This window comes from Gracilinanus agilis, chromosome 6 (assembly GCF_016433145.1).
Source record: "Gracilinanus agilis isolate LMUSP501 chromosome 6, AgileGrace, whole genome shotgun sequence".
NCBI classification, from domain to species: Eukaryota; Metazoa; Chordata; class Mammalia; order Didelphimorphia; family Didelphidae; genus Gracilinanus; species Gracilinanus agilis.
The window spans coordinates 239,373,678-239,397,534 of record NC_058135.1 but is presented as its reverse complement, the minus strand read 5'-3'; the positions used below and the strand labels follow the sequence as shown (position 1 = coordinate 239,397,534).

Genomic DNA, 23,857 nt, shown 5'->3' with positions numbered 1-23,857 from the left:
ACATTAAAGGATGAGTGCTTGGAATACAATATTCCAGAAGGCAAAGGAGCTAAAGTTATATTCAAGAATAAACTACCCAGCAAAACTGAGTATAATCCTACAGCAAATAAATAAATTGATATTTTAAAAAAATAAAGAAGTTACAAGCATTTCTGATGAAGATAAGTAGAAAATCTGACATTCAAACACAAGACTCAAGAGAGGAATACAAAGGTAAACATGAATGAGAAATCATAAGAAACTTAACATAAGGTTAAACTATTTACATTTCCCAAATGGGAAGGAAAAAGATAATTTTGAATTTAAAATTTCAAAGAGAGTGAATGTTAAAAATGTTCTTAAATGTAATTGGGAATAAATTAAAAAAAAAAATTTAAGGAGTACTACTTAAGTAAATGTCATGAGTGTGAATCTATTATGTTGGGATGTCTCAAAAGAAAAATGGAAAGCTGAGAAAGAGGGATGCATTGGGAGAAGAAGGAAGGGAAAGGAAGACTGCAGAAAATTACCTCACATTAAAGAAGCATATAAAGAAGAGTTTGTTTTTGTTTTTTCCATTGGGAGGGAAATGGGAAAGAACAGGCAATCCTCATCTTATCTGAACTAATTTAAAGAGGGGGGAAATGTATACCCACACTAAGTTGGGTATAGAAATCCACCCTACCCAGTAGGTAAGTGGGAAGAGATGAAATGAATAGCAAGGGCATGGGAGGAGAGAAAGTGTATGATGAGAAGGACGCCAGATTAAAGAAGGCAGTGATCAGAAGCAAAACAGACTTTTGAGGAGGGATAGAGTGAAAAAAAAATAAATAGAAGAGTACAGGATGGAGTGAAATATACAGTAAAGTATCATAACCACAAATGTGAATGGCATAAACTCACCCATAAAATGGAAGAGAAGATTGGATTAGAAACTAAAATCCAACAATACGCTATTTACAAAAGGCTCACTTGAAATAGAAGACATAGAGTTAAAATAAGGGGCTGGGGTGGAATCTATTATATCTCAGCTGAAGTTAAAAAGGCAAGGGTACCAGTCATTATCCCAGACAAATCAAAAGCAAAAATAAACCTAATTAAAAGGGATAATCAGGGAAATTATATTTTGCTAAAAGGTATCATAGATAATGAAGTAATATTAATGATAAATATATATGCAACAAGTGTCATAGCATCCAAATTCTTAAAGAAAAAGTTAAATGAATTATAGGGGGAAATAGACAATAAAGCTTTATCAGTAGAGGAACCTCAATTTATTCCTCTCAGACAGCTATCTGTGCCAAAACACACAGCAATACATTATTTTTTCAACACGGCCAATGAAAGGATTTGTTTTGCTTAAATATATGTTAATAATTTTAAAAAAGAAATTACTATAAGGTAAAAATAAAAGTCATCATTAAAACCTGGTTGTTGTTTTCAGATTAAAAAGTAACCCAATCTGACTGATTAATTAAAGTTCTAGCCAAGCTTTTATTCAAATTAATTTTATCCCCCCATACCATTGCTCAGAGTTCTCTCTGTTTTATTCGGCAATGATACATAAAATCTTTTTTTATTCTTTTCTGTAAGATTTCACAAACAAATCTATCTTTTGGTCCAGTGTTACCCTTAGTTTTCAGATCTCTCTTTGGTAGATAAGTCAATCACTGACTGACTACCATGGTTTTTAGTCCCTTTTGGTCTCCTTGTTATGGCAATTAATTTTCATAAGAACTTCATATAAAATTGTGGTCCATCAGTCAGTCAATAAACATTTATTAAGCACCTACTATATTCCAGGCACTGTGCTAAATTCTGGGTATACAAAAAGAGGCTAAAGACAGACCCTGCCCCTCAAAGAGCTCATGATGTAATGATAATTACTGTCACTGCCCTTTATTTCCCCTCTCCCATTTTCAGCATTTATTTGTTAATTGGTTAGGTTGGAGTAAGCCTAATTCCAATGCCATGTTTCTTATATTTTCCAGCATTGCATATGAGTTCTGCTCTTTAACAAGTCGGGGTCCAACTGTACACAAAGAGCTGATTAAGGAATGACTCCCATACTAACAATTTATTCCCTTCTATTAATCATCATAGAGAATAAAAGTTATTATTTTATCTGATGCTCACAATGTCACAATTCCCTTCCAATTCCTTTTTCAAAGTAGTCACCAGATAGAGGTGGGGCTTCAGGGTCATCTCCAAGTCTTTGGCCTCATTCCTCCTTCTTTCTCTGTTTTTTCCAAGACTTATACTATCTTGACTTATCCCTACCTTTGCAGAGAAGTCATTGAGTATCAGGATAAAAGCTAATTTAATTTAAGAGTAATATCCAGTTCTGCTTAGGATGTTTTCTTCTTCCTACATCAGATAAACAATCTATTTTTATAGTGACCTTTTGGAAAATGTTGCCCATACGTCCAATGGCTGTAACATGGTGGTCAAATATTCCTTGAAGGAATGTTTCTCATTATCTTTGGGTATGTATAAAAACAACTCTGCCAACAATGTTATTCTCTTCTCCAAAGGGACTTCCATTAACTACAATTCCCTTTCATCTTCTGGTCTTAGTTAGGGGAAAAATGAGAAGATCAGTAAGATCATTCCCCTATGAGTAGAGGGAATGATCTTGTTGGCCATTGAACCAGAATTTCAGATTTAGTGTACTTGGAGTTAATGTTTGTAGAGCATCAAAGACAAATTCTCCGTACTCTGAGCCCCTTCTTCCAACGCTAGAAGCAAAAAGGAGCAGCCCAGTTCCAAGGATCATTTTGTGTTTTTCTTTGTGTTAAGCATGGCCACCGCCAGAGAATTCATCACCAAATGGCAGCCAGTTATTGGGGAGACAATTCTCTGGTCTGTCCTATGCTCAGCACTTTACAAAGCACCAGGAAAAGCTGAGGAATCTTGGACCACAGTTAAAGAATTGTGGTGGCCACTTGTCCTGCCAAAGGGTATTGATGGTTTGTAGTCAGTTCTGGGTACCATAGCTCCAGAAGGACATCGATGATCTGGAGAGCATCTGGAGGATGGAGAGCTCCTAGGAAAGTGACAGGTCTTGAGTTTCTACCATATGAGGGAAGAAGAAGGAAACAAGCACTGATTAAATGTGCCAGGCACCATGCTAAGTTCTTTACAAATATTATCTCTTTTGATCCTTACAATAGCCCTTCGAGGGAGGTGCTAGTATTATCACTCTTTTAATATTGAGGAGACCAGGGCAGGCAGAAATTAAGTGACTTTGTCAAGGACGCACAGCTATTAAGTGTCTGAGGCTGGATTTGCACTCAGATCTTCCTGATTCTAAGTTCTTCTTTCTGTCCACTTTGGTTCCTATCTGCCTCTGAAGTCATCTATGACAACCTTGTCATTTTAGAGATGAGGAAACCAAAGCCCACACCTAGCAAGAAGTAGAGCCAACTAGTGACCTGAAGGAAAGTCTCTGAGGTCTTGGCTCCTAGGATGTGGAATGAGCCTGTGCAACTATGGAAATTCCCCATTTGCTTAGCAAAATTAAAGAAGTGGGAATTTTGGAAGAGAATAAGGACCTATTTTGTCCCCAAAATACCAGTATTTACAATCAATTTGCAGCCTTTGCTCCCCTCAGTAGTAAAGGGATTATACCCATCCAGGCTGGTTTTAGTTCAATTAAATAAATTGTTGTTTGTTTGTTTTTAAAGCAGCAATTAAGGGGCACTCTCAGTGGTTCAGTGGATAAAGAGCCAGGCCAAGAGATGGGAGGTCCTGAGTTCAAATCTGGCCTCAGCTGTGTAACCTTGGGTGAGTCACTTAATTCACATTGCTTAAGCCCTTACCACTGTTCTGCCTTGGAATCAATATATAGTATTGATTCTAAGACAGAAGGTGAGGGTTTTCTTTAAAAGTAGCAACTACTGTTATTATAAGTCCTGGGAGAGATGGAAAAATTTAGACTCTGACCAGGCAGAGAAGATAACCTAGAATAACAAATGTATTGAGAAAGATTTAATCACGGTGCTAAGCTTCTAACCAAATCACTGAGTCATAGATTTGGAGTTAGAAGGGATTGTTAAGTTCATCTGGGCCAATCCCTTCATTTTTTCATTTTCCCAGATGAAAAACTGAGGCCCACAAAGGTAAAATGGCTTGCTAGAGGTCACACAGTAGCAGAAGTGAGAAAGGAACCCAATTCTTATAACTGTAAAGTTAGAGTTTTTCATTGTACAACACTGTCAAGGAAGAGAGGTTGCATTTGAACAGAACCCTGATGGGTGAGTAGGATTTCAAAGGATGGAGATGAGAGCAGAAGGCAGTCCAGATATAAAGAGTAGGGTGAACAAAAGCCAAGAGCCCAGAAGATGGGGATAACCTCCTTTGGGATACTCTCAAATACCCAAGATTTTGCCAGTGCCATTTGTCACCTCCCAGGGTATCCTGGAGTTCAGTACTGGTTCATAGTTGCCCTCATTCTTAAAGATTGCAATAGGGATGCCTCTTCAAATACCTTGGCCTTCCAGTTCATCAGCCTCTCGAGTCCCATAACCTACATTCCCACTGTATTTCTTCTGCCCACAGGAGTGGTTCTACCTTAAACCTCAGTCATCCCCTAAAACCTTTCTGTGATCTTAAACCAGTGGTTCCCAAACTTTTTTGGCCTACCACCCCCTTTCCAGAAAAAAATATTATTTAGCCCCCTGGAAATTAATTTTTTTATTTTATTAACAATTAATAGGAAAGATAAATGCACCTATGGCCATCACTGCTCCCTGGATCGATGCAGCACCCACCAGGGGGTGGTAGCACCCACTTTGGGAATCACTGTCTTAAACTCTGAAATCTCCATCTCTGCTCATGACTTCCTGTCCTTCTGTTTCTTCCTCTGCCTCATTCCTCCTAAGCAGATAAAGCATTTATTAAACTCTTCTTACCAGATGCCAGGCACTATGCTCAATGTTGAGTTCTTCCAAAATGGTGGCCCATGGATGGAGTCATCAATCGGGAGAGGAGAGCCTCAGGGTAGAGGGTATTCTAGAGTGGTGCTACAGCAGATTAGGAGGAAAAATGGGTCAAGAGAGACAAGTTAAATATTTGTGAAGTGAAGCATGACCAGGATCTTTCCTAAAATGGTGGGTCTAAGGAAGGATTCCCCTATCTTGATTGATACTGTCCTAAATCTCATTCCTTGTCTCCCATGTATCAGCACAAGCCCACTTCTCAGTTCTTTTCAGTCTCTTTTGCTGGTTCATGATCCATTTAAGTGCCAGATCTCAAACTATGCAAAAAGTTGTAATCATTAAAACAATGTGATATTAGTAAGAAATAGAGAGGTTGATCAGATAGGCATGCAAGATGGACAGGTAGGTAGCGAAATGGTTAGAGTTCTGAATTTGGAGTCAGGAAGACTCATCTTTCTGAGTACAAATCTAGTCTCAGACACTTACTAGTTGTGTGACCCTAGGCAAGTCACTTGACCCTGTTTGCCTCCATTTCTTCATCTATAAAATGAGCCAGAGAAGACAATGGCAAACCACTCCAGTATTTTTGCCAAGAAAACTCTGAAGGAGATCATAGAGTTGAACATGACTGAAACAACTGAACAACATACAGGGCACTTAAACCTAGTAACTTCGTGTTTCATAAATCCAAAGATCCCAGCTATTGGGGGGGAAAACACTCTAATTGACAAAAAACATTGGGAAAACTGGAGAGGAATCTGGCAATCAACCAATCAAACAGCACAAGCCCACTCTCACACATTGAATAAATTCCTTCTTCATCTCTACCTTTTAGGATCCTTAGTTTCCTTCAAGGTTTGGTTGAGGTGTTACCTCTTCCCAGTTTTCCTCAATTATTAGTGCTCTCACCTTCCTCAGACTGTATGCAACGCTCTTGTCCTCTTTAACTCATTTGCTCCCCCTTATTTATCAGTGTTGTGTTTACTTGTAAACATGTCACCATGAATTCTCATCTTCCATCCCTCTCTGTTCTTAGTGGCCACCACCACAGTTCTGACCTTACTTTCATGCCTTCAGCCTTGATCTTACATTAGACAGGCCAGCTATGCACTACCTCCACCCTTGAATCTCTGACCCACTTGTTCTGCTGTTTTTATGCTCTGCCAGTACTCAAGCCCAGGCCACCCCCAGCACTTGTCTTCCCAGTTCTTACTCCTTGGCCATTAAACATGGTACCCTCTATTGCTTCACCATCTACTCCCTTTTGAATCCTTGACAATTTGACTTCCACCCTGCCACCATTTGACTGAAACAGCTCTCTCCAAGGTACCAATATTTTAATTGCCAAAACCCTTTCCTTAATGCTCATCTTTCCTGACTTTTCTTCAGGTCCTCATCTGGTATACCACTCTTTCCTCCTAAGCCACTATTTCCTCCCTTGGCTTCCATGACACTGATTCTCTTCATATATACCTGACCAATCCTTCTCAGTTTCTTTGTTGGTTCATAGTTCATATCATAAGCACTAAATCTCAAATTATACTACAAAACTTTAATGGTTAAAACAATTTGGTATTGGATAAGAAATAGAGACTGATCAGGGGAACAGATTAAATATATAACATACAGAAGCAAATGAGCATCTAACCTAGTGTTTGATAAACCCAAAGATCCCATCTATTGGGGGAAAAACTCAGTATTTGCCAAGGGAAATCTGGAAATTAGTCTGGTAATGAATCAATCAATCAATCAGTCATTAAACATATTAACATATTAAGTGCCTAGTCTGTGCCTATATTGCTCTAAGTGCTAAGGATACAAAAAGAAGAGTAAATAGTTTTTGCCCTCAAGAAACTTACAATATAGTGGCAGAAATGAAGCAGAGACCAATATTTCATAGAACATAATCAATTAATCTCAAAATAGGTCTATGATTTAAATTTAAAGGGAGCATAAATTGTGGAGCATGAAAGAAGTACCTTTCAGATACATGGATAAAGAAGAGTTCATGATCAAACAAGAGAAGGAGGTTCACATGAGGTAAAATGGATAATTTTGATGGAATAAAATCTAAAAGAATTTGCACAAATTCATGTAACTAAAATTAGAAGAAAATCAGGAAACATAAAATATCTTTCTAAGTTTCTCTGATAAAGATCTCATTTCTAAAATATAGAGAGAACCAAGTGAAAATTTCAAGAAAAAGAGCCATTCCCCAATTTAAAAAATGATCAAAGTATATGAATAGGCACCTTTCAGAGGAAGAAATCAAAGCTATTAATAGTCATATTTTTAAAATGCTCTAAATGACTAATATTTAGAGAAATGCAAATTAAAACAGCTTTGAGGTGCCACATTACATCTGTAAGATTAGCTAAAATGACTAAAGAGGAAAATTACAAATGGTGGAGGGGATATGGGTAAACAAGTACACTAAAACCCATTCAAATAATTTGGAATCACATTCAAACTATGATGCCACTCACTACTAAGTCTATATCTCAAAGAGGTCAAAGAAAGAGGAAAAGGACCCATATGCACAAAAAAATATTTATAACAGTTCCTTTTTTGGTGGCAAGAACTGGAAATGGGGCATGTCTATCAAATGATGAATAGCTGAACAAATTATAGTGAGTGAATGTGATAGAATGCTATTGTGCTATAGGAAGTGATGAAAATAGTTTCAGAAAAACCATACTCATATGAAGCAATATAAATTGAAATGAGCAGAACCAGAACAATTTGTATAGTAATAGCAAAATTGTAAAGATAATCAATTATAAAATATTTAGTAACTGGTCAACACAGTGACTCACCCCAGTTCCAAAGGACTAATGAAGAAACATGCCCTCCACTATATAGATAGAGTGTTGATGCAGTTTGAAGAATATTTTTTCTTTCTTTTTTCTTTATTTCTTCATCTTCCTTCCTTCCTTCCTTCCTTCCTCTTTTTCTTTCTTCCTTTCTTTCCTTCTTTCTTTCTTTCTTTCTTTCTTTCTTTCTTTCTTTCTTTCTTTCTTTCCTTCTGGACACCTCCAATTAGGTGTCCCATTGGTACCTCAAATTCAACATATTCAAAACCAAACACATATTCTTTTCCCCAAAACTTTTCACATCTCCAAACTTACCTATCTCAACCCTTCATAGTCAGTCACTGTTTCTACCTTAACAGCACTTTGTGACTCCATCTCATTTCTCCTACCAGCATGGATGTTATCTGAGTTCAGGGCTTTGTCATCTCTTGCCTAGACATCTGCCATGACCTCCCAACTGATTTTCTTGCCTTTCTCACTCCTTTCTTGTTAATATTCCACACAACTGCCACAATAATCTTCATAAGGCACACATCTGATCATGTCACTCTTCTGCTAGAAAACAAATCCTCAGTGGCTCCCTATAGCCTTTTGGATAAATTACAAATTCCTTAGCCAGGCATTTAATCGTAACCTGGTTCCAACCAATCTTCCTAACTTTAGTTCACATGATTTCCCTTTGAGAACTCCACCTGGACTACTAGCTATTCCCCCAATTTAAAACCCCATCTCCCACCTCTGGACATTTATTTGCCCAAGAAAGACCACATGGACTCACGGAATATTTCCTTCTCTATTTCCTCCTCTCAGAATCCTTCATTTTCTTCAAGGCTCAGTTTGAGATCCACCTCTTCTACGAAGCCTTCCCTTTTCTCCCTGATTATTAGTACTCTCTCCTTCCTCAAATCTGCCAAGATTACTTTGAATTCTCTGGTATCTTCTTTACTCCTTGTTCTTATTATCAGGGAGGGTTCACCTTTATTCATCAGAGCACACAGTCTTATCTTTGCAAGCCTAGTGCCTCCCCCAGTGCCTTGTACATGGGGGCACTTAATACTATTTGTTTCCATTCATTAATTTATTAATTATGTTGACTGGGGAGACCTGAGGACATTTATTGTAGCAAGTAGGAAGGCCGAGTTGAGAAGGGCCAGGAGAAAAGGTGAAGATGGAGGGAATAGAGTTAGTTGGTGAAAAAATAAGACAAATATGTGAAGATACTGAAAAACTTTAAAGGGTAGAAGAGGGTCATTAAGTCCATTCGTATTAAATGGCTTCAATCTTGCATGCAATGAAACTAACAGACAGGTAGTGGAGTGGTTAGGACACTGGTATAAAAGAAAAAAGTGTATAAAAGAAAAAAAGAAAAAAGTGTATAAAAGAAAAAAAGTGGTATAAAAGAAAAAAATCTGAACCAAATCTTGCCTCAGGCACTCAATAACTGTGTGACCTTGGCAAACCACTGAAACTCAGTTTCTTAATCTAGAAAATGGAGGTAATAATAATATCACCTCCCTCTGGGGTTGTGGTGAGGGTCAAATGAGCCAAGATGCCTTAGAGCACCATATGAGATGCCAACTATGATGATTTATTGTGAGTGGAAGATATGGACATAGAGGTTGGACGAGAGAGGAGTAAACTGGAAGTGGATGTCAAGGGTAATAAGAGAGAAGTCATTGAAGGGAATGGGGAGCTAGGTGGAGGTTGCTCAGTGGCTAGAGCACTGGACTTGTGGTCAGGAAGATCTAAGTTCAAATCTGGCCTTAGACTCTTACCAGTTGTGTGTGTCACCTATTTGCCTCAGTTCCTCTTGATCTTTAATATGGGGGCACACTCGAGAAGGAAATTTCAAATCCCTCTAGTATCTTTGCCAAGAAAACCTCATGGATAAAAAATCCATGGGGCCATACAGAGGCAGACACAAATGAACTCAATAACAGTATACTTTTTTTGGTCAAATAGATGGCATAGTAGAAAAAATTCTGGAATACTAGTAATGAGATTTTTTTTGGTAAAATAGATGGCATAGTAGATAAAGCTCTGGAATACCAATAATGGGATTTTTTTTGGTAAAATAGATGGCATAGTAGATAAAATTCTGGAACATCAATAATGAGATTTTTTTTTTGGTAAAATAGATGGCATAGTAAGGTTATGGAACACTAATAATGGTTGTTGTTTTTATTTTTTTGTAAAATAGATGGCATAGTAGATAAAGCTCTGTGTTTGGAGTCAGGAAGACCCGAGTTCAAATTTGTATTTTGGCTGTGTGACCCTGGGCAAGTCACTTAACTTGTGTCTGCCTCAGTTTCCTCATCTGTAAAAATGTGCCAGAGAAGGAAATGGCAAACCACTCCAGCATCTAAGAAATCCCCAGATGGACTCCCAAGGAATCAAACATGACCAAAACGACTGAACAACCACCACCAAGGGTGGAATAGAGTGATTGCTAAGAGCCAGTGGGAGCCCAGATGAGGTTATGAGCCACAAGATGACAGTGAAAGGAATCAGCTGTATTTTGTGACTTTTCCCAGCTATACTCAGCAGCCCAGGCCCAGGGGGAGAGAAATCGGATGCTTTGGGTTGCTCAGGGCTGCGGGTTGGCAGGGCAGGAACCTCGGAGGATCAAGGGGATGAGGAATTCCCAGATGTTGACTAATGACGTTTCCCCTAAGCTGGTGGTAATAGGAGAAGCTGAAGTTGTAGCAGAAAGGGTGCTGATGGAGGAATCACAAGACCTGGGTTTGAATCCCAATCAGTGTCCTCATTTGTTAAAAAATAAAAATAAAAATAGGAAGTCATCGGAGGATCTTATTGAAATTCTGAGATCTGCTGCCTGCCACTGAGGGGAAATCATTTCACCTCTGAGCCTCAGTTTCTTCATCTGTCTAAAGTGGATTTTGATGCCTCCCCACCACCAACTTTGTCCTCACCTGGAATTCATGATCCCACCACTTGTCCTACCTCCCTGACTGACACACAATGTTGTAATGGACAATGGAGAAAGGGTAAATGAAAGAGCTTTGGAAATGGGAAGTGAAAATCTTATCTGTGGTTTCTGAGAGACAAAAAAATTCCTGGAGGAGGAAAGAATCCCCTTCCCAACCCTGGTCCCATTTCCAGCTTGTTTTTAGGCTCCGTTCCTAGCACACAGCAGGTGTTTAATAAATGCCCCAATTCAGCTGCAAACAGCAGGATGCTTGGCTGCCAAGAAAAGTGCTTCTGTTCATCTCCATCAGGAGTAACCATGACAACAGAGTGCCACTGGGTGGCTCCGGTGGACCAGGAGGATTTTCCACCTTGTAAGGGAAACAAAGCCCCTCTCTGGGCTGCTATATTTAGTCTCTGTTTATGTTGGCAACCAGAGGGCTGGACAAATGGAAAATGCGTCTGTCCTTAGGTTCTCTCGGATTCTGGGCCGTAGCCCAGGGGCTGCCGACACAGGAAGGGAAAAGTCCATCTTGTATGTGTGTGAGGAAATCAAGCTCCCAAGGAGGGAGGACCCTCAAGCACTGCTGCCTCCTAGCATCTTCCATAACCACCATTTTCCTAGTAATTTAAGGTTTTCAAACTTCTTTCCTCATGAGGAGATGGACAGTGAGGATAAGCATAATTAGGCATGATTTATAGACGCCATTCAGCTCAGTAAATATTTATGTTAGAGACAACTGTGACAGCCGATCAACACTGCTCAAAGGAGGTCAGAGACAGAAGGAAAGGCTTCTTAGACACCAAAATATTCATAGCAACACTTTGTTGTAGCAAAAACTCAAAACAAAACAAAAATGGAAAGTAGGGTCCTATCAATGAAGAAATGGTTAAGCAAAATGGTGAGATATATATATTTTTTAATTTTATTTAATTGATTAAGAAAAATTTTCCACGGTTACATGATTCATGTTCTTTCCTTCCCCTCCTTCCACCCCCCTCCCGTAGCCAACACGCAATTCCACTGGGTTTTACAAGTGTCATTGATTAAGACCCATTTCCATATTACTGATATTTGCACTAGGGTGATCATTTAGAGTCTACATCCCCAATCATATCCCTGTCGACCCATATGGTCAAGCAGTTGTTTTTTTTCTGTGTTTCTACTCCCACAGTTCTGTCTCTGGATGTGGATAGTTCTTTCTCATAAGTCCCTTAGAATTATCTTGGATCATTGCATTGCTGCTAGTAGAGAAGTCCATTACATTTGATTGTGCCACAGTGTATCCATCTCTGTGTACAATGTTCTCCTGGTTCTGCTCCTTTCACTCTGTATCACTTCCTGGAGGTCATGCCATTTTACATGGAATTCCTCCAGTTCATTATTTCTTTCAGCACAATAGTATTCTGTCACTACCTGTTGATCTCTAAGGTCCCTTTTACCTCTAAATCTATGAATGAACCAAGCAGTTATTAATTAATTGCTATTAATCACTTTGTGGCCTTTGGGCCCATACAGGAGATGTTGACCTGTTTGGGGATCACAGACCTTTTAGGCAATGTCTGGTAAAGCCAATGGACTCTTTAGAATTCTGTTTTTAAATGCATAATAAAATACTTACGATAACAAAAGAAATCAATTATATTGAAATATATTTTATACATATATTTTAAAATATATATTTACATTTAATAAATATAAAACATAAATAAATAAATTTATATTTGGTAAATATACATTTGTATTTAATAGATACAAAATATAATTTTATATTTAATAAATATAAACTATAAGTAAAGATATATTTAATACATTTAAAAGACAAATAAATTTGTATTATTAAAATATAAGTAAATCTATATTTAACAAATATAAACATGTAAATAAATTTGTATTTAATAAATATGAACATGTAAATAAATTTGTATTTAACAAATATAAAACATAGGTAAAGTTATATTTAATAAATATTAAAATACAAGTAAATCTATATTTAATAAACAAACGTAAAAAATTTGTATTTAATAAATATAAAATGTAAATAAATTTATATTTAATAATATAAAATGCAAGTAAAGTTATATTTAATAAATATTAAATATATAAATTCTTATTTAATAAGTATAAAAGCAAATTTATATTTAATAAATATAAAAACAGTTTTGTATTTAATAAATATAAAATACATTCTATTTTTTAAAAGTCACAGATAACTACTAAAGATGAAAGGTTTACTTCAGGTTGGAAGTGTTGTAGGTGCCCAACAGTGAAGGTACCTTCAAGCCTGAGCTCACCATGGTCTGGGCTTGGATACCAGGGGCTGAATGGTTTTTTCTTCAGTCTCAGTCTGAAGATTGCAGCTCTACTGCTCTCTGACCTTCTCCCCCAAGACCCTCTACTTGGTCTCCTTGGTTTTGTTCCCCCCCCCCCCCCCACCAAGGCTCAGGAACACTGAAAATGGCTAGCCTTGGATGAGGATGGGCCAGGGGAGGAGGGAGAATCTCCCCATAGGTCTCTTTGCCATATGAGATGATGAAAGGGGAATCTGAGTTTGGAGAGCACACAGCCTCCCCACATGCCTGGGGCTAGAGGCACAAGTAGCCCAATGAATCACAGCCTTTGGAGATGTTGAGTAATCAAACCGCAGAAATGAGTTCATATATTTTCTTAGTAGGAATCCTCTTCCCCTGCCTTGTCCTCAATTCTTCTCCTACATTAATAAACAAGAAGCAGCAGTCCTGGAAGAATGGAAAGCTATGCTGGATCTGATCTCAGGACTCCTGGGTTCTCATCCCACTCCCACTAGGGATTTACTGAGGTTGAATTGGACAGAACTGATGAGTGACCACTTGGGTAACAAATATCAAGAGTTCGGGTTCTAAGAAAACTTGTTTTAAACCGCTAGACTACAGTAACTATGACAACTGGGTATCATTAGGTATCAAAGAAGGAGAGGAAACATTTTCCATTTTGCAAAGGAAACAAAGCCATATTTTAGGCATCTCTGTTTAGGAACATAAATTTAGAGAAGGAAAGTGCCATAAGAGTTCATTGAATTCAACCCTCTCATTTTACAGGGGAGGAAACTGAGGCCCCCCAAATTTAAGTGAGTCACCTAATGTAGCACATCTAATAGGTGTCTGAAGCAAGTTTCCAACTCAGGGCATCTGGCTTTAAATTTAAGGGTGTTTGCTGAATTCGGGAAGGGAAAAAAAGGGAATAAGCATGTCCCAGACCCTATAAAGGGCTTTATTCAGCTTTTAAAGCCCTTTTACAATCTGCCTCTTTCCTTCCTACCTTTCCAATGTTCTTACCTTCCCCTTCTCTCTCTCTTCCTTCCTTCCTTCCTTCCTTCCTTCTCTCTCTCTCTCTCTCTCTCTCTCTCTCTCCCCCCCCACCCCGCCCCCCGACTCTCCTCACCTTCTGTCTTAGTATCAATTCTAAGACAGAAGAGGGCATGGCAAGAGTCTAGGCAATCAGGATTAAGTGACTGGTCCAGGTTCACACAACTTGGAAGTGCCTCGCATTCCAGGCCAGGTCCTCTAACCTCTGTGCTACCTAGCTGCCCCACTCCCTTCTTTCTCCTCTATAAACAGACTCTACCAGCCTAGTTGCTCTTCATGACCTCCATACAACATGCCGCCTCTTTGCTCCTTCACACCTGGAATGCTTCCTTCAAGACTTCCTGCTATCCCATTTTGCCTTCGGGGAGGAGACCATTCCCACTCTCCCGCCCCTGGCTGGTGCCTCGTTCCCATTCCCGCCTCGGGATACCCTCGCTTGGATTTCTTCCGCTAGTCTCCCTTGTCCCTTGAAAATCCCATCCTGCGGGAGGCTTCAGTCTCAGCCGGGTATTCCCGCCTCACTGGTGCCCCCTACCTTCCGCTAGGTGGCTGGAGCCCCGCCTACCTTCCGCTAGGGGGCTGGAGCCCCGCCTACCTTCCGCTAGTGGGCTGGAGCCCCGCCTACCTTCCGCTAGGGGGCTGGAGCCCCGCCTACCTTCCGCTAGGGGGCTGGAGCCCCGCCCTCCTCAGCCTACAATTGAAGAAGGCGCGCAGGGACTAATGGATTCTCTCTTGCGGTTCTCCGCGCGAGCGTCTCTAACTTCTCTGTCACTGCTTCCTGCTCGGTACCTTTCCCTGCTTCCTCCTCATCCCTGCCTTCTCCTTTCTGAGGCGGTTTCTTTCTTATTTGAGTGGAGTGTAAGCTTGTTGGGGGCAAGGATTGTCTTTTTATTTTTTGGCTTGTATTTGTACCTCTTAGTGCTTAGCCCTGTGCCTTGTACGTAGTAGGGGCTAAATAAATGTTTTTCCGCTTGACTCGTGCCTTTCCTCTGAGATGATCTTCTGCTGACACCTTTAATATCGTGTATATGTCCAGTTATTTGCATGTTGTCTGTTTCATTTGAATGTGAGTTCCTTGAGGGCAGCAGCTATTTTTTGTTGTTTTTGTTTTTAAACCTCCTTATCTTCTATCTAAGAATTGTTTTTAAGTATCGGAGCGGGCTAGGGCTAGGCAATGGGGGAGTTAATCGAGCAGCTAGGAAGTGTCTGAGGTTAAATTTGAACCCACGCCCTCGGGTCTCAGACCCTGGTTCCCAATCCACTAAACTACCCAGCTGCCTCAGCTATGCTTTTGCCTTTCTTTTGGTCCCTAGTGTTTAGAGCGGAGCCTGACGTATACTAAGTGCTGAATGAATTCTTGTCAATTAATTGTGCTTATATCCTCTGCTCTTCTTTCTGTAGATTAAAAGAGCCACGATTTCATTTGTGTAGGTGCTCCTTTAATTATTCACTAAGCATGTACTGGGATGAAGGGGGCGGCATTTAGGGAGAACCTACACCTCTAGTGGGAGTTCTGGGTATTATGGCGCCACCTAGCCGTCCATGGAGAACTAGCACCCCTGGTGTGAAAGCCAGTGTGCTGTGCACTATGGCGCCATCTAGTCATTCAGAGAGGAATAGCATCTCTGGTGTGAAAGCCAGTGTCCTGTGCACTATGGCGCCACCTAGCCGCCCATGAGACTGGCACCCCTGGTGTGAAAGCCATTGTTCTGTGCAATATGGCGCCACCTATGGGCCAAGGTAGTTCTGGCACCTCTTCAATTGTTCAGATCTGTATTTATGTGAAAAGTATTTTTGTAATTGTGTTCCAACTCCCAAGTATTTTATATTTTCTGCAGCTATTTAAAATGGAATTTCTCTTTCTATCTCTTGCTGCTGGACTTTTTTTTGGTAGCATATATACATACTGATGGTTTATATGGTTTTATTTTACATACTGAAACCTTGTGGAAGGAAGTCTTATTGTTTTGACTTGATTTTTAGTTGATTCTCTATTAGGTCCCTAAGTCTACCATCATTTCATCAGCAAAGAGCAATATTTCTGTTTCCTCATCATTTATTTTTATTTATTCAATTTATTTTTCTTGTATTATTGTTAGAGCTAGCATTTCTAGTAAAATACTGAATAATAGCAGTGATAAGGGACCACCTTGCTTCACTCCTGATCTTGTTGGAAAGGCTCAGATAACACTTGCTCTTGGTTTTAGATAGAAACTTTTACCATTTAAAAAGGTTCCATTAATTCTTGTGCTTTCTAGTGTGTTTTTACAGGAGTGGGTGTTGTATTTAGTCACAGGCCTTTTCTGTAGCTATTGACATATATAATTTTTTGTTATTTTTATTGATATGGTCAATTATGCTGATAGTTTTTCTCATGTTGAACTAGCCCTGTATTCCTGGTAAAGAATCCATTGAACATAGTGTTCATATTACTATGATGGGATATATTGCTTTATCAATACATATTGCTATATGCTCATTACTACTATTTTATTTAAAATTTTGCATCAATGTTTATTCAGGAAATTGGGCTGTAGTTTTCATTTTCTGTTTTTGCTCTCCCTGGCTTAGGTATCAAAATCATGTGTGTTTAAAAGGAATTTTGTAGAACTCCTTATTTATTCAAGTAACTTATATGGTATTGGGATTAATTGTTCCATAAATGTTTAGTGGAATTCACTTATGAATCCATCTAGTCCTGGGGATTTTTTCTTAGGAAGCTCATTGATAGTTCATTCAAATTCTTTTTCTAAGATAAGGTTATTTAAGTATTCTATTTACTCTTTTGTTAATCTGAGAAGTTTATGTTTTTGTAAATATTTATCTATTTCATTTAGATCATCAGTTTTTGTGGCCTATAATTGGGCAAAATAACTCCTACTAATTGCTTTCACTTCATTTTCATTGGTGGTGCATTGGACCTTTTTATTTTTTGATACTAGTCATTTAGTTTTCTTCTTTCTTTTTAAAAATCAAATTCACCCATGGTTTATCTATTTTGGGTCTCTCCCACACACACATAAAAAACAGCTCCCATTTTTATTTATTAAAGTTTTTTTTTTAACTTTCTTTTTGATTAATCTCACCTTTGATTCCCTTAATGGTGCTAATTGGAGATTTTAAATTTATTCTTTTTCTACTTTTTTTCTTGTATGCTCAATGCAATGATCCGAGCTTTTCCTCTTTTGCTGATGTATATCCATTTAGCAATATGCCTATTGTTATTTTCAGTTAGTTCTGGGGAGGGAGGGAGGCTGGAAATTTTCAGTGCTCTCAAGTTAGTGTGATCATTGCCCTCTTGGTCTTCACTGTGGTCTTTTTCCCCTAAAGGGTCCCTGATTCCTTGGTTTGCAATCAATACTGATCCCTAGGGCCCTGTCTCCCTTGGCACCAGAAATCACACTCTTCCTCATTCCTGAACTCTTGGGTCAGAAGTCATACTGCCCCCCAGACTTCCACTCCCTCTTGACCCAAAATGCTCTTCTCTCCCTGTAAACTGACTCAGAAGGGAGTCTCGGCAATGGAATTGTCAAACGGTCCCCCTTCGGGGCTCTCCCTCTTCCATGAAAGTGGTTCTAGGGAATGGGCTAGCACAGAGGTATCGTTGCCAGGTCCCCTGACTCCGGTTTGGGAGCTCCAGAAGTGGCTGCAGCTTCTGCCTCCAATCCACCACCGCTGGCATTTCATCCATGGGGATCCCTGAAGAGGACTCAGCCACCCATCATCTCCTGATGGAAACGGGATGGATGTCATGTGCAGAATGGAACATACATTTTTGGATACATCCAAAGTGGGCATTTATTTTGCCTCGCAAGGTAGATTTGTTGCAAGAGTTTTTGCATCCCTTCTTAAAAATTACTTAGTGGAGGGGGGAGTAGGAGAGAAAGAAAACGAAGGCTTGTTCATCTGTTCATGTTCTCTATGTCTAAAGAACTTGGACGGGAGGGGAGAAAACACAGAACGCCCAATCCCACAGTTTCCATTTAAGAATCGTGCTGAAGAAGGGGAACTCCTGGGTAGCCTGACACAGTTCTCATGGAGTAACGCTGCCCTGAAGGCCACGTGAAGGAGGACCGACAGCCTCCTTTTCCTCTTAGACGATGGGGCCACCATCCCTGAAAAGGGAATCGGGCCCAGCCCAGTACACTGGAGTTCCCTGGCGGTCACATCCTTTCTATGACCGCTTCCATGGGTCTGCTGCCCAAATCTGCTCCGATCCAGCCGTCCTTCCTTCCCTCAGAACCACCGTCCTGGATTCCCCAATGCCTTTTGGGCAGCTTCACTGGGGGAAGCCATTGGAATTCAACATGAACCAAATGAGTCCATGGATCGCTTTCCTCTTCTAACCTCCCTTCTCAGGCCCTCCAAAACCCTGGTTTTAGTCGTCAGCGTGACCCTAATTTCCGTGTTTTCCAAGCTAAAAACCAATCATTTTCTCTAAGGTTCCGCTCCTGTCCCTCGTGCCTCGCACGGTTCCCTCCTCACCTCTCCTCCAGACTGTCATCATGGCCTCGCTGCTTTTGTTTCCTGCAGTCTTTCTCCATTCCAGTTCCCACAAAATCATCTTTCTACAGCACCAGCCTCATTGGGTCACTTCTTTCTCTCCCCAAAGCTTCAGTCGCTCCCCGTGGCTCCCGGAATGGATAAATGCCAGGCCTAGAGTCAGGAAGACGCAAGTTCTCATCCAGCCTCAGTAACTACTAGATGTGTGACCCTGGGCCAGTCACTGAAGCCTGTTTGCCCCAATTCCTCCTCTATCAAATGAGCTAGAGAAGGAAATGGAAGGTGTTTCTGGAATTAGCCACGATGACAAAGATGCCCTTCAATGAATCATTTCTAGTAAGAATGCTGGCCAAGGGGAGGCCGAGTTTTCTGGGAAGGCGAAGGCAGTAGGAAAGTCTGAATTCCAGGCCCAGGAAACCTAAAGTAGAGGGCTGGCTCTCCCCTTCACTGGTCTGCGACCACGGGGAAGTCAGGGGGCCACTCCCATCCTCAGTTTTCCCACCCACAAAGTGGGGAGATGCTTCCCCTCCCCCTGTCTTGGCTGCTGTAAAGTGAGTGCTTTGGGAAATGTTAGGAGGTAATAGGGCAAAGGGAGAGGGAGCGGGCCTTGGAGGTGGGAAGGCTTGGGTTCGAGTCTGCTCCTATGCTGAGCCCACGGGCAGGTAGTTGGAACCTTTGGTGACACAGACGAGCCTTTGATGCTCCGGACGATCCGTGCATCTAACCAGGTAGACGAGAGCTCCGAAAGGGAGCTTGTCTGGTACTGATTCTCTCCTGTAGACATCTTCAACAGAAAAGGGGGACAATCCCGTCCCTGGATTAGAAATCATAGCCAAAGAGAAGGCCTGGCTAGGCGAATGTTTAAGGCAGGAAGGTGTGGAGCAGAGAGTGCTCTAGAACAAGGGATCTTCCTATTTTTACTTGTAAATCCCTTACTTGGATCTCAGGATCGACTTTGAGACTCGAGAGGGGCCAGGACCAGGCAAGGGGGGTTCAAGCATCTCGCCCCGGCACAGAGTAGGCCCTTCATAAATACTGATTTCCTTCTTTCTGGACTTCAGGCCCACTTTTTTTTTTTTAAACCCCGACCTTCTGTCTTAGAATCAACACTGTCCTGGTTCCAAGGCAGAAGAGCGGTCAGGGCTAGGCAGTGGGGGCCAAGTGACTTGCCCAAGGTCCCACAGCCCGGATAATGAATACGTGTTTAAGACAGCTCACAGAAGTGTTGTTTCAACAAGAGGTTGGTAGAAGTGAAGATAGCCTTATTTTCCCCATCCGGACCTGTGATCCCTCCGGCCTGAGCCTTCTCCCAGCTCCCTTTGCCAGCCTCAGGCGATGTCCTCTGGAGAGCACCAGGACGGAGCTCTCTGCCCCAGCCTGGGCCCATCCCAGGACGAGTCATTGTTTTATCACTAGACGGTCCGGCGTAGCGCAGCAACCAAGAACGCTAGTGACGGCTGGCAGAGGCCGAGGGCTCTCGGGGGGGATGGTCGGCTGCCTTCGGCACTCCAATCACACACACGCAGGAACATGTAGAGACGCAGAGCTACGTGCCCAGAAACAGGAGCTTTTCCTTTGGACCCAGATCTGCAGTTTAATCTGCTCCTGGGGCTCCCAGAACTGCTTAGACTGCTAAGACGTGAACTCTCTCGGCGGGATGCCCAGGCAGGGTGTGGCCAGGCGGGGTGGGCCCTGTTGCCGAGGGTCCTCGGCCACGGCCGCTCTCGCGGGGGTATCTACACGTGCCTGGGGGGACCCTCCGTCAGGTGGATGGGCAGCCCCGCACCGCCCAGGATCTCCTCTCTTTTGTAGAACATATTTACGTGTGCCTGCGCCAGCCTCTCCCCGTACCTCCGAGGCCCGCGTCCACTTCTCTAGGCAGTGGCTTGGCCTGTGAGGGCGCCAGCACAGCACAAACTCTCCCGCTCTGAGCAGGGGAAATCCACGCAAGCCTCGGTCTTCGGTGAGGGCACAGGGAGGAGCACGTGCTGGCCAGAGCTTGGGTCAGAGGCGGTCCTCCAAGCCTGGTCCTCGGCGGACCATCCTGTACATGGAGAGCTGGGAAGGACCTTGGAGGTGAAGCTCAGTCTCGTTGCCCAGATGAATCTCAGGAGCCGGAAGGTGCCCCACACATCAAGCCCAACCCGTACCTGGCCAAGAAGGCCCTCTAAGAATTCCCCAACGAGTGGTTTTCCTATCCCACCTTTTACTGAAAGCCTCAAGGGAGATGGGGAGGAAGAAGCATTACCACTTCCTATGAAAGCCCATTCCATTTATGAATCGCTTCAGCCCAAATTTGCCCCTCTGCAGCTTTGACTGGCTGCTCCTACCTCTGTCCTTTGGGTCTAATCAAAACAATTTCAGGCCCTCTGCCATATGACAAATAAAGAAGAGAGCTTTCATGTCACCATCAATTCCTTTCTTCTCCAGGCTGAGCATGCCCTCCAAGTCCTTCACCAATTCTGGCTGACCTCAGTCGAATGAATGACCTTCCCAGAACATGACACCGAGACCCAGATGTGGTCAGGTCGAGGCAGAGAATAAGGGGATGCCCATCTCATTCCTTGCTCAATGTAGCTCTAACATTAGGTTTTTTTGACTGTCACACCTTCTGAATCATACTGAACTTGCTGCCTCCTTAAGGATCATTATTTTTCACTTCAACCATTGTCTTCACCACACCTTCTCTGCTCAGTTGATCAATCAACTCTACAGGCAGGGCAGTCTGACTCCTACTTCAGTGACAAAATAAATGAGGTTACCCACAAAAGCTTGTAACAACAGAACTTTATTAAATGGCTTGCTTAGGCAGAGCTTTATATTTGACTAACAAGGGTCTTTTCATACAAATTTTCTCCTGAGGAATTATATGCCAAACCTGTAATTGACTTCTCTCTACAGGATTGTTTTTTTTTTGGGGGGGGGAAAAAACCTGCTTCTTTTGCTTGCATTTTGGTTCAGTTAAAATTCTGTGTCTAAGTGGAAAGTAAAGTCTTAAACTACTTCCCAAGAAAGACAAAGATAATAATGGAAATGAAATAAAAGAAATAGATGTTTCCTTGCACCTTTTATTAAAAAATCAGTAAACTTATGCAGCTAAACACATAGAGGACCTGGGACATAGGCCAAAATTACAGCCAAACTAATCCAGGAAGGAATGAATGTCTGTTTTTCTTCTTTTAAGTGTAATTTTCACATGACAGGTGGCTCTATTCCACATGGGAGAGTAGACTTCATTTGCACAAGAAACTCAAATATTGGTCTCTGGCACAAGAAAATGTCTCTCAGGGCTTAGTAATATATAATCTGATAGAAAAAAATTGCCTTCAGAAAAATTTCACAAGTTTTACTAAACATTTCAAGCATTTCACAGCTTTCATATATTAAAAAAAAGGTTTCCTTCCAGAAATTTAGCTTATTTACAACTAAAATCTAATCGCTATCATCAGAACCTCGCTCTGAGGCCTCATTGTTGGAGGCTTCTGGTTCTGAGTCGTTCGCAGAACCCCTTGCAGAAGCCTCATTATCAGAGGCTCTTTCAGACTCCCGGTCAGAATCAGCACTCGGTGAAGCTGGCCGGGACTCATTGTCAGAACCTGCAGAGTGGCTCCTTCCTGACTGGACGGACTCATTGTCAGATTGTTCAGATACAGAGCGCCTTCTCTTTGGAGCTGACCGGTCACTATCAGAGTCTTCCTCTGACTGCTGCATGCTGGATCTCCGGGGGCTGCCAGCTTCACTCCCAGACTGGTTTGGATTCTCATCAGAATCACTCTCAGACATGACACGTTTCTTGCGCAGATCACCATCATCTGAATCACTATTGCTGTTTCTAGCATGTCTGAAAAACAAAAGCTCCAGTTATGAGGGTTCTGGCTCTGAGGACTCAGCAAGCATGGAACAGGGAGGAGTTTGCATAAATAAAAAGCAAGCAAGTAAACCCCAAGGGGATGTTCTCTTTCACTGGGGTACCTGGGGCTTTTCATGAAAATCTAGTACTTCCTAATCCCAAACATAAAATTATGAAGTGGAGAAAAAAGGGGTAAAACTATTTGTGTTCTTAGGAAAATTAACAGAAGTTAAAGCAAAATCCCACAATTTACAAGGCATAAAAGTCAGAGATCTGGAGAATGTTAAACACCTAAACTATAGCAATGTCTCTGGTTCTGGTTTTCAAAATCTTGGAAAATTCTTCCAAGAAGAAAGTTTTCTGCTGGGCTTGATGCTCTGCTCCTCAGTGGGAAGTGGAGAAAAAGGTAGACACCTTTCTCTTGGGAAATGGGACCTGTTCATGTGCACCAGAGAGCAGGGAGAAGCCCGTTCCACCCATGGATGCAACGTACCAAGAAGCACAAATGAGGATGACCCAACCAAACCACAGAACAGGAAGGAGCACAGGGGACAGTTGCAAGTTAGTGAATACTGGCAAAAGAAGATAGGTCAATACTAGGGACAAGATCTCCCTTAACTTTTCAGCCTTCCTGGGCATTCTAAGAACTGCTACCATGGCTACCAAGAAAAGCTCGAGATTTCCAAGAAGCAGAAAACGCAGTGTGGTCCTCACCCAGGATCCTAGCAGTGAGTCAAATCTCTGTTTCAACTTTTCTGATGCTCATAAAGTTCCTGAATGTTAAGAAAGCTTCACTGATGTTTCACTCAAACTATGCTTTGAATGAGTATATCAGGAGCAGAAGAGGGAGTGCAAGCAAAGTAAGATATTTAGGAAAAGGACCTTGGACTCATGGTAAAACTTCCTGAAGACCATGCCGCCCACTGCTAAAATAGTCAACAGACTGGGCAAAATTAATAATTATTAGAATAAAGATATAGTGGAGAGACAAGGGCTAAGAATCTTAACAAGATAAGACACAGAAAGGAACTTAGGATGAACACATAGATTACATACTTATGAAATTCATGGATGAGATGGTGCAATGAAAGATACTAAGACTCTGGACAGGTTTGAACCGTGGAAGGAATCTAACAAAATGCAACTGAATTGGGACAGATATAATGTTTTACGCTTTGATTAAAAAAATCAACTACACACACACACACACACACACACACACACACACACACACACACACACACACAAAGGAGGGAAAAAGACATGATTTGGGAGTTCATATTAAAAATACTCAAGTGATTTTAGTCCATGAATCAACTGTGTGTCATAGATGCAGAAAAGCTGAAATGATCTTAGGTTGCTTCAATGGGTCTCCACAATGTTCAAAATTGGGAGAGTTCTACACCATGTTTGGTTCCCAGGGCTACACATTAGAAGAGACATTAACAAATTAGCTTGTGCCTAGATGAGGCTAACATGGGCCAGTGAGGTATCTGGTA

At 41.4% G+C, this 23,857-nt stretch overlaps 1 protein-coding gene across 1 annotated transcript in view; it reads right to left on the bottom strand.

Moving 5' to 3' along the window:
• Nucleotides 1-21,545: 21,545 nt before the first annotated feature.
• Nucleotides 21,546-23,857, bottom strand: part of CTR9 (CTR9 homolog, Paf1/RNA polymerase II complex component) — a 114,815-nt gene continuing 112,503 nt past the window's right edge. Inside the window, exon 26 of the mRNA XM_044681825.1 lies at nucleotides 21,546-22,349. Coding sequence (XP_044537760.1) covers nucleotides 21,941-22,349 — 409 coding nt within the window. The 3' untranslated portion in view covers nucleotides 21,546-21,940. The remainder of the gene's footprint in view (nucleotides 22,350-23,857) is intronic.